Source organism: Phaethon aethereus, assembly GCF_964289735.1.
Source record: "Phaethon aethereus genome assembly, contig: HAP1_SCAFFOLD_223, whole genome shotgun sequence".
In the NCBI taxonomy this organism is placed as follows: Eukaryota; Metazoa; Chordata; class Aves; order Phaethontiformes; family Phaethontidae; genus Phaethon; species Phaethon aethereus.
In genome coordinates this window covers 177,830-188,664 of record NW_028114284.1, presented here as the reverse complement: position 1 = coordinate 188,664, position 10,835 = coordinate 177,830, and the positions used below count along the sequence as shown (strand labels likewise).

Below are 10,835 nucleotides of genomic sequence, written 5' to 3'. Positions count from 1 at the left end.
CAAGTCTTTGCCCTGCAAGTAGCCTCACCTCACTTGTTTGTGCGCTTCTGTAGGCAGAACTTGCCTGATGTACAGAGAGGTCCCACCCTTCACCCCAGTCTCCCTAGATTTCACATGCAGGTGGGTGGAAAAGCCCTGCCTCACCTGGCCCATCTCGGTTCTGTAAGCAGAATACGTTCTGCGTCCCAAGAAGAAAGTGGTGTGTGGTGCTCTCCGCGTGTGTTCTCTGTAGAGCCATTTTATAGTCTGCATGGTGACAGAAAGATACTGCCCCACCTGACCCTTCTCTTGTTTTCTATTTTCTGTACAGCCAGTGTGCACTGTATAAGCAGACCAAAAAGTGCTGGTGGTATCTAGTCTATGACTAGACAGAAAAGACATGTTGTCCTGCATGCAATCTACAGATGGAATATAGTCTCTATCTGGAGAGCAAAGCCTCACCGTCTCTTTTCTGTAGACAGAGTATATCCTGTGATATACTACATACTGAGGAACTGAGTCTGGCTTTGCCTGTCCATGTGTAGTCTTGAGGAAGATAGGGTGTAGTCTGTATAGTGACAGCAAATGACTGTAGTCTATATGCAGATAGTACGTGTGTTCTATACAGAGGGAAGTGCAATACCTGGCCTCTCTCTCATGTAGGTCTGCATGTATCGTATGTGTATTCATGTGCATGTGTTCCAACTAAAGACGGCATACATTCCACATGCAGAAAGAGATGCCCTTCCTCCCTTGGCCTTGAAAATGTCTACGTTCCATGTGGAGATAGTACATATCTAACATAAAGGCAGAAAAACGTAGCTTCCCCTCACCTGTCTGTCTGTTTTCTGTAGTATGCATGCAATTTCCAAACTGTGTGTATATTCTGTATGTTCTATGTATGTGTGCTGTGTATAGAGTGCATCTACAGACAGAAAAACTTGGTTGTGCTTCCTGTGTCTGTATACTTGTTTTATATACATAGCTAATGTATCTTTGGAATACCGAGAGGAAACAAGCCTCAGTGAGATGAGATCAGCTGAGGCTTCTCTTCCTGGCTGTAGAGCACATAGTGTCTGTATAGACTGTGTTGCGGGGTGTGTATATATACACACACACTCAAAAGACCGATACTGATACGCATCCCTGTATGTCTAGCCGTATATCTTCTGTATATGTTTGCTGTATGCTTTATGTGTAGGTTCTGTCTGTAAAATCTACCTAGATGGTGTCCTAGCTGTGTGTATTTTACATCCAGAAAAAAATTGCCCCATTCGGGCAATGCAGGACTTGCTCTGTATGTAGAATAGGTACTACCTACATATAACATAAAGGAAATGAAAAATGCTTGAGCTAAGCAAGGCGTAGAACATAGAGTCTCTTGTTAATGCTCTGTTCACAGATGGGAAAAACCTCAGCAAAACTTTTCCAAGCGTATGTGCTAAATATACTGTCAAGTTCTAGTCAACCTACAGATGGAAAAAAAAAATAGTCCAAACCCTTTTGTCCACATACAGAGTCTCTGCTGTCTGAATGTCTTCTAGGTGCAGCCTGGGGAGCTCAGCTGAGTGTCGTGAGCTGACACAGATGTGGACCCTGGCTTTATGGGGCGTATTACCACCTGGATTTTTGGGGGAGCTTAGCTGTATATCTCTTTAGCAGTGCTTCATCATCAAGCTTTTATTAGACTGCATCCCCACACAAGCTGGTAGAGAGTACCACCTCTGCATACAACCCTGGTGGAGAGTACTACTGCGTGATCCCAGAGGAGCCCTGCCCAGCTTTTTTGGGGTGCTTCCCTGGATGGTGTTTTTTGAGTGTTTCACTGCTTTCCTTTTTTTCTAGAACGCTTCACTGCCAGGAATTCCTTGGAGCCCTTCACAGTGCCACCAGAGAGGAGCCCGTCAGCGTGCCACCCCAGAGCAGCCCTACTTCACACCACCCCAGAGGAGCCCTTCATCACACCACCCATCTCTTCTTGGAGCCCTTCATCGTACCGACCAGTGGAGCCTCTCGCCGCGACGCCCTATTAGAGCACTTCATCACACTGCCCCATTCTTCTTGGAGCCCTTCATCATGCCGTGCCTGAGGAGCCTTTCATCGCATTGTCCCACATGACCCTTTCATGGTACTGCCCGTCTCTTTTTGGAACGCTTCAATGCGCGGGCCCTGAGGAGGCCTTCATGGCGTCACCCCAGATGAGCCTTTCATAGCGCAGCTGAGCTCCTCTCAGAGGGGAGTTCATCGTGCTGCCCCTAAGGAGCTGTTAATCGTGTCGCCTCAAACGAGACATTCATCGTACTGCCGGGACCGTCTTGAAGCCCTTTATGGTGCCACCCTTGAGGAGCCTTCCTTCGCATTGCCTGAGGAAATTTTCATCATGCCGCTGGACTCTTTTTGGAGCTTTTCGTCACGTCGCCCCTGCGGAGCCTTTTGTCACTCCGCGACCTCTTTTTGCTGTCTCTCGCCGAATCGCCCCCCAGGAGCGTCTCACCGCATCGCCCCACGGGAGTGTTTTGTCACTCCACCGGGGTCCTTTTGGAGCCTTTTGTCGCGTTGCGCCTGAGGAGCCTCTCGTCATTGTGCTGGGCCCTTTTTGGAGCCTCTTGCCGCGTCGCCCTCCAGGAGCCTCACGCGGTGTCGCCCCCCCGAGGAGCCTCTCTTCGCGTCGCCCCCAAGGAGCCTTTCGTCACGTTGCGCCTGAGGAGTCGTTTGTCACATTGCCCGGCTGTATTCGGATCCTTTCGTCGCTTCATGCCCGAGGAGCCTCTCGCCGCGTCGCCCGCCTCCTTCCGGAGCCTCTCGCCGCGTCGCCCGCCTCCTTCCGGAGCCTCTCGCCGCGTCGCCCGCCTCCTTCCGGAGACTCTCGCCGCGTCGCCCGCCTCCTTTCGAAGCTTTTCGCCACTTCGCGCCTGTGGAGTCTCTCGCCTCATCGTGCTCCAGCAGCCTGTTGCCGTGTCGCCGCCGAGGAGCCTCTCGCCGCCCGCCCCCTTTCGGAGCCGTTGGCCCCGTCGACCGCCTCTCCCGGAGCCTTTTGCCGCGTCGCCCGCCTCCTTTTTGGAGCCGTTGGCCGCGCCGCCCGCCTCCTCTCGGAGCCATTTGCCGCGCCGCCCGCCTCCTTTCGAAGCGTTTTGCCACGCCACCCGCCTCCTTTCGGAGCCTTTTCCCGCGTCAACCGCCTCCTTTCGGAGCCTTTTCCCGCGTCAACCGCCTCCATTCGGAGCCTCTCGCCGCGCCGCCCCCGAGGAGCCTCTCGCCGCATCACCCCCCGGGAGCCTCTCGGCACATCGCCCCCCGGGAGCCTCACGCCGCGTCGCCCCCGAGGAGACTTTTGTCACGTCACCTGCCTCCTTTCGGAGTCTTTTACAGCATCGCCCACCTCCTTTCGGAGCCTGTCGCCGCTTCGCGCCCCAGGAGCCTGTCGCCGCCTCGCCACTGAGGAGCCTGTCGCCGTGTGGCCCCCAAGGAGCCTGTCGCCGCGTACCCCCCGAGTAGCCTTTGGCCGCGCCGCCCGCCTCCTTTCGGAGCATCTCGCCGCATCGCGCCCCAGGAGTCACTCGTAGCATCGTGCTCCAGGAGCCCCTCGCCGCGGCGCCCCCGACCGGCCCTCCGTCGCAGCACCGGGCTCCTCTTGGAGCCCCTCGCCGCGGCGCCCCCGACCGGCCCCCCGTCGTGGCGACAGGCACCTTTTGGAGCCCCTCGCCGCAGCGCCCCCGACCGGCCCCCCATCGCGTCGACCGCCTTCTTTTGGAGCCTTTTCCCACGTCGACCGCCTTCTTTCGGAGCCTCTCGCCTCATCGCGCCCTATGAGCATCTTGCCGCGTGGCCCCCAAGGAGCCTTTTGGTGTTTCGCCCGCCTCCTTTCGGAGGCTTTGGCCGCGCCGCCCGCCTCCTTTCGGAGGCTTTGGCCGCGCCGCCCGCCTCCTTTCGGAGGCTTTGGCCGCGCCGCCCGCCTCCTTTCGGAGGCTTTGGCCGCGCCGCCCGCCTCCTTTCGGAGGCTTTGGCCGCGCCGCCCGCCTCCTTTCGGAGCCTTTGGCCGCGCCGCACGCCTCCTTTCGGAGCCTTTCGCCGCGTCGCCCTCCTCCTTTCGGAGCCTCTCGTCGTGTTGCGCCCCAGGAGCCTCTTGCGACATCGTGCCCCAGGAGCCTTTCGCCGCGGCGCCCTCCTCCTTTCGGAGCCTGTCGCCGCGTCGCGCCACAGCAGCCTGTCGCCATGTCGCCCCCGAGGAGCCTGTCGCCGCGTCGCCTCTGAGGAGCCTTTTGTTGCATCGCCCAGATCTTTTTGGAGACTTTTGTTGCGTCGCCCGGCTCCTTTCGGAGCTTTTTCCCGCGCCGCCCACCTCCTTTTGGAGGCTTTTCCCGCGTCGACCGCCTCCTTTCGGAGCATCTTGCCGCGTCATGCCCCAGGAGCCACTCGTAGCATCGCGCCCCGGGAGCCCCTCGCCGAGGCGCCCCCGACCGGCCCCCCGTCGCGTCAACCGCCTCCTTTTGTACCCTCTTCCAGCATCGATCGCCTCCTTTCGGAGCGTCTTGCCGCATCGCGCCCCGGGAGCCTCTTGCTGCGTCGCACCCCGGGAGCCTCTTGCCGCGTCGTGCCCCGGGAGCCTCGCGCCATGTCGCCGCAGAGGAGACTTTTGCCACGTTGTCTGCCTCCTTTCGGAGCCTTTTGCCGCGTCGCCCACCCCTTTTCGGAGCCTTTCGTTGCTTCGCGTCTGGGGAGCCTATCGCCTCGTCGTGCCCCAGGAGCCTCTCGCCGCGTCGCCCCCGAGGAGCCTTTGGCCGCGTCCGCCGCGTCACCGCCGAGGAGCCTTTGGGCGCGTCGACCGCCTCCTTTCAGAGCCTTTGGGCGCGTCGACCGCCTCCTTTCAGAGCGTCTCGCCGCGTCGCGCCCCTGGAGCTTATCGGCTCGTCGCGCACCTGGAGCGTGTCACCGCCTCGCCACTGAGGACACTCGCGCTGCGTGGCCCCCAAGGAGACTTTTGGTGCTTCGCCCGCCTCCTTTCGGAGCCTTTTCCCGCGCCGCCCGCCTCCTTTCGGAGCCTTTTCCCGCGCCGCCCGCCTCCTTTCGGAGCCTCTGGCTGCGTCGACCGCCTCCATACGGAGCCTTTTCCCGCGCCGCCCGCCTCCTTTGGGAGCCTTTTCCTGCGCCGCCCGCCTCCTTTCGGAGCCTTTGACCGCGACGACCGCCTCCTTTCGGAGCCTTTGACCGCGACGACCGCCCCCTTTCGGAGCCTTTTCCCGCGTCGACCGCCCCCTTTCGGAGCCTTTTCCCGCGTCGACCGCCCCCATTCGGACCCTTTTCCCGCGTCGACCGCCCCCTTTCGGAGCCTTTTCCCGCGCCGCCCGCCTCCTTTCGGAGCCTTTTCCCGCGCCGCCCGCCTCCTTTAGGAGCCTTTTCCCGCGCCGCCTGCCTCCTTTCGGAGCCTTTGACTGCGACGACCGCCCCCTTTCGGAGCCTTTTCCCGCGCCGCCCGCCCCCTTTCGGAGCCTTTTCCCGCGCCGCCCGCCCCCTTTCGGAGCCTTTTCCCGCGCCGCCCGCCCCCTTTCGGAGCCTTTTCCCGCGACGCCCGCCCCCTTTCGGAGCCTTTTCCCGCGCCGCCCGCCCCCTTTCGGAGCCTTTTCCCGCGACGCCCGCCCCCTTTCGGAGCCTTTTCCCGCGACGCCCGCCTCCTTTCGGAGCCTTTTCGCGCGCCGCCCGCCTCCTTTCGGAGCCTTTTCGCGCGCCCCCCCCCCCTTTCGGAGCCTTTTCCCGCGCCGCCCGCCCCCTTTCGGAGCCTTTTCCCGCGCCGCCCGCCTCCTTTCGGAGCCTTTTACTGCGACGACCGCCCCCTTTCGGAGCCTTTTCCCGCGTCGACCGCCCCCTTTCGGAGCCTTTTCCCGCGACGACCGCCCCCTTTCGGAGCCTTTTCCCGCGACGACCGCCCCCTTTCGGAGCCTTTTCCCGCGCCGCCCGCCCCCTTTCGGAGCCTTTTCCCGCGCCGCCCGCCTCCTTTCGGAGCCTTTTCCCGCGCCGCCCGCCTCCTTTCGGAGCCTTTTCCCGCGCCGCCCGCCCCCTTTCGGAGCCTTTTCCCGCGACGACCGCCCCCTTTGGGAGCCTTTTCCCGCGACGCCCGCCCCCTTTCGGAGCCTTTTCCCGCGACGCCCGCCCCCTTTCGGAGCCTTTTCCCGCGACGCCCGCCCCCTTTCGGAGCCTTTTCCCGCGCCGCCCGCCCCCTTTCGGAGCCTTTTTCCGCGACGCCCGCCCCCTTTCGGAGCCTTTTCCCGCGCCGCCCGCCTCCTTTCGGAGCCTTTTTTCGCGACGACCGCCTCCTTTCGGAGACTTTTCCCGCGCCGCCCGCCTCCTTTCGGAGTATCTCGCTGCGTCACGCCCCAGGACCCACTCGTAGCGTCGCGCCCCTGGAGCCCTTCACCGCGGCGCCCGTGACGGGCCCACCGTCGCAGTGACGGGCACCTTTTGGAGCCCCTCGCCGCTACACCCCCGATCGGCCCCCCGTCGAGGCGACGGGCTCGTTTTGGAGCCCCTCGCCGCGGCGCCCCTGACCAACCCCCCGTCGCGGCGACGGGCACCTTTTGGCTCCCCTCGCCGCGGCGCCGCCGACGGGGCCCCCGTCGCGTTGACCGCCTCCTTTTGTAGCCCTTTCCAGCATCGACCGCCTCCTTTCGGAGCCTTTTACTGCGTCGCCCGCCTCCTTTCGGAGCCTTTTACTGCGTCGCCCGCCTCCTATCGAAGCCTGTCGCCACGTCGCCTGTCTCCATTCAGAGCCTTTTCCCGCGCCGCCCTCCTCCTTTCGGAGCCTCTCGCCGCGTCGCGCTCCAGGAGCCTGTCGCCGTGTCGCGCCCCAGGAGCCCCTCACTGCGTCGGCCCCGAGGAGCCTTTTACCGTGCCGCCCGCCTCCATTCGGAGCCTCTCGTCGCGTCGACCGCCTCCTTTCAGAGCCTATCGCCTTGTCGCGCCCCAGGAGCCTGTCGCCGTATCACGGCACAATAGCCTCTCACTGCGTCGGCCTCCTTTCGGAGCCTTTTCCCGCGTCGCCCGCCTCCTTTCGGAGCCTTTTCCCGCGTCGCCGGCCTCCTTTCGGAGCCTTTTCCCGCGTCGCCCGCCTCCTTTCGGAGCCTTTTCCCGCGTCGCCGGCCTCCTTTCGGAGCCTTTTCCCGCGTCGACCGCCTCCATTCGGAGCCTTTTCCCGCGTCGACAGCCTTTTCTCGCGTCGACCGCCTCCATTAGGAGCCTTTTTCCGTGTCGACCGCCTCCTTTCGGAGCCTTTTCCCGCGCCGCCCGCCTCCTTTCGGAGTCTTTTCCCGCGCCGCCCGCCTCCATTCGGAGCCTTTTCCCGTGTCGACAGCCTTTTCTCGCGTCGACCGCCTCCATTAGGAGCCTTTTTCCGTGTCGACCGCCTCCTTTCGGAGCCTTTTCCCGCGCCGCCCGCCTCCTTTCGGAGCCTTTTCCCGCGCCGCCCGCCTCCATTCGGAGCCTTTTCCCGCGCCACCCGCCTCCATTCGGAGCCTTTTCCCGCGCCGCCCACCTCCTTTCGGAGCCTTTTCCTGCGTCGCCCGCCTCCTTTCGGAACCTTTGGCCGCGTCGACGGCCTCCTTTCGGAGCCTTTTCCCCCGTCGCCCGCCTCCTTTCGGAGCCTTTTCCCGCGCCGACCGCCCCCTTTCGGAGCCTTTTCCCGCGCCGACCGCCCCCTTTCGGAGCCTTTTCCCGCGACGACCGCCCCCTTTCGGAGCCTTTTCCCGTGACGACCGCCCCCTTTCGGAGCCTTTTCCCGCGACGACCGCCTCCTTTCGGAGCCTTTTCCCGCGTCGACCGCCTCCTTTCGGAGCCTTTTCCCGCGCCGCCCGCCTCCTTTCAGGGCCTTTTCCCGCGTCGACCGCCCCCTTTCGGGGCCTTTTTCCGCGTCGACCGCCTCCTTTCGGAGCCTTTTCCCGCGTCGACCGCCTCCTTTCGGAGCCTTTTCCCGCGCCGCCCGCCTCCTTTCGGGGCCTTTTCCCGCGTCGACCGCCTCCTTTCGGAGCCTTTTCCCGCGCCGCCCGCCTCCTTTCGGAGCCTTTTCCCGCGCCAACCGCCCCCTTTCGGAGCCTTTTCCCGCGATGACCGCCCCCTTTCGGAGCCTTTTCCCGCGACGACCGCCCCCTTTCGGAGCCTTTTCCCGCGACGACCGCCTCCTTTCGGAGCCTTTTCCCGCGTCGACCGCCTCCTTTCGGAGCCTTTTCCCGTGCCGCCCGCCTCCTTTCGGGGCCTTTTCCCGCGCCGCCCGCCTCCTTTCGGGGCCTTTTCCCGCGCCGCCCGCCTCCTTTCGGGGCCTTTTCCCGCGTCGACCGCCCCCTTTCGGGGCCTTTTCCCGCGTCGACCGCCTCCTTTCGGAGCCTTTTCCCGCGCCGCCCGCCTCCTTTCGGAGCCTTTTCCCGCGCCGACCGCCCCCTTTCGGAGCCTTTTCCCGCGTCGACCGCCTCCTTTCGGAGCCTTTTCCCGCGCCGCCCGCCTCCTTTCGGAGCCTTTTCCCGCGCCGACCGCCCCCTTTCGGAGCCTTTTCCCGCGCCGACCGCCCCCTTTCGGAGCCTTTTCCCGCGACGACCGCCCCCTTTCGGAGCCTTTTCCCGTGACGACCGCCCCCTTTCGGAGCCTTTTCCCGCGACGACCGCCTCCTTTCGGAGCCTTTTCCCGCGTCGACCGCCTCCTTTCGGAGCCTTTTCCCGCGCCGCCCGCCTCCTTTCGGAGCCTTTTCCCGCGCCGCCCGCCTCCTTTCAGGGCCTTTTCCCGCGTCGACCGCCCCCTTTCGGGGCCTTTTTCCGCGTCGACCGCCTCCTTTCGGAGCCTTTTCCCGCGTCGACCGCCTCCTTTCGGAGCCTTTTCCCGCGCCGCCCGCCTCCTTTCGGGGCCTTTTCCCGCGTCGACCGCCTCCTTTCGGAGCCTTTTCCCGCGCCGCCCGCCTCCTTTCGGAGCCTTTTCCCGCGCCAACCGCCCCCTTTCGGAGCCTTTTCCCGCGATGACCGCCCCCTTTCGGAGCCTTTTCCCGCGACGACCGCCCCCTTTCGGAGCCTTTTCCCGCGACGACCGCCTCCTTTCGGAGCCTTTTCCCGCGTCGACCGCCTCCTTTCGGAGCCTTTTCCCGTGCCGCCCGCCTCCTTTCGGGGCCTTTTCCCGCGCCGCCCGCCTCCTTTCGGGGCCTTTTCCCGCGCCGCCCGCCTCCTTTCGGGGCCTTTTCCCGCGTCGACCGCCCCCTTTCGGGGCCTTTTCCCGCGCCGACCGCCTCCTTTCGGAGCCTTTTCCCGCGTCGACCGCCTCCTTTCGGAGCCTTTTCCCGCGCCGCCCGCCCCCTTTCGGGGCCTTTTTCCGTGTCGACCGCCCCCTTTCGGAGCCTTTTCCCGCGCCGTCCGCCCCCTTTCGGAGCCTTTTCCCGCGCCGTCCGCCCCCTTTCGGAGCCTTTTCCCGCGACGACCGCCCCCTTTCGGAGCCTTTTCCCGCGACGACCGCCCCCTTTCGGAGCCTTTTCCCGCGCCGCCCGCCCCCTTTCGGAGCCTTTTCCCGTGTCGACCGCCCCCTTTCGGAGCCTTTTCCCGCGACGACCGCCCCCTTTCGGAGCCTTTTTCCGCGACGACCGCCCCCTTTCGGAGCCTTTTCCCGCGACGACCGCCCCCTTTCGGAGCCTTTTCCCGCGACGACCGCCTCCTTTCGGAGCCTTTTCCCGCGCCGCCCGCCTCCTTTCGGAGCCTTTTCCCGCGCCGCCCGCCTCCTTTCGGAGCCTTTTCCCGCGCCGCCCGCCTCCTTTCGGAGCCTTTTCCCGCGACGACCGCCCCCTTTCGGAGCCTTTTCCCGCGACGACTGCCTCCTTTCGGAGCCTTTAGCCGCGTCGACCGCCTCCTTTCAGAGCGTCTCGCCGCGTCGCGCCCCAGGAGCCTGTCGCTGCATCGCCCCCGAGGAGCCTCTCGCTGCGTGGCCCCCAAGGAGCCTCTCGCTGCGTGGCCCCCGAGTAGCCTTTTGGTGCTTCGCCCGCCTCCTTTCCGGAGCCTTTGGCCACCCAGCCCGCCGCCTTTCCGGAGCCTTTACCCGCGCCGCCGTCCTCCTTTCGGAGCATCTCGCTGCGTTGCGCCCGAGGAGCCACTCGTAGCGTTGCGCCCCGGGAGCCCCTCGCCGCAACGCCCCGAACTGGCCCCCCGTCGCGTAGACCGCCTCCTTTCGGAGCCTTTTCCCGTGTCGACCGCCTCCATTCGGAGCCTTTTCCCGCGCCGCCCGCCTCCTTTGGGAGCCTTTTCCCGCGCCGCCCGCCTCCTTTGGGAGCCTTTTCCCGCGCCGCCCGCCTCCTTTCGGAGCCTTTTCGCGCGCCGCCCGCCCCCTTTCGGAGCCTTTTCCCGCGACGACCGCCCCCTTTCGGAGCCTTTTCCCGCGCCGCCCGCCCCCTTTCGGAGCCTTTTCCCGCGACGCCCGCCCCCTTTCGGAGCCTTTTCCCGCGACGCCCGCCCCCTTTCGGACCCTTTTCCCGCGACGCCCGCCTCCTTTCGGAGCCTTTTTTCGCGACGACCGCCTCATTTCGGAGCCTTTTCCCGCGCCGACCGCCCCCTTTCGGAGCCTTTTCCCGCGCCGCCCGCCTCCTTTCGGAGCCTTTTCCCGCGCCGCCCGCCCCCTTTGGGAGCCTTTTCCCGCGTCGACCGCCCCCTTTGGGAGCCTTTTCCCGCGTCGACCGCCCCCTTTCGGAGCCTTTTCCCGCGACGCCCGCCCCCTTTCGGAGCCTTTTCCCGCGACGCCCGCCCCCTTTCGGACCCTTTTCCCGCGACGACCGCCCCCTTTGGGAGCCTTTTCCCGCGTCGACCGCCCCCTTTCAGAGCCTTTTCCCGCGACGCCCGCCCCCTTTCGGAGCC

At 64.5% G+C, this 10,835-nt stretch overlaps 1 protein-coding gene across 1 annotated transcript; it reads left to right on the top strand.

The window, feature by feature from the left end:
* The first annotated feature begins 1,142 nt into the window (after positions 1–1,142).
* Positions 1,143–5,030, top strand: LOC309416121 (uncharacterized protein). The gene is made up of 2 exons (XM_082015697.1): positions 1,143–3,538; positions 4,722–5,030. Exons 1-2 carry the CDS (start codon positions 2,307–2,309, stop codon positions 4,921–4,923), a joined length of 1,434 nt encoding a protein of 477 aa, XP_081871823.1. The 5' UTR covers positions 1,143–2,306; the 3' UTR covers positions 4,924–5,030.
* Positions 5,031–10,835: the final 5,805 nt, after the last annotated feature.

Coding starts and splice junctions, on each gene's coding strand:
- LOC309416121 (XM_082015697.1), top strand. CDS start 2,307: ATGGTGCCACCCTTGAGGAGCCTTCCTTCGCATTGCCTGAGGAAATTT. Junction 3,539..4,721: donor TCGCGCCCCAGGAGTCACTC/GTAGCATCGTGC, acceptor GTCGTGCCCCAG/GAGCCTCTCGCCGCGTCGCC.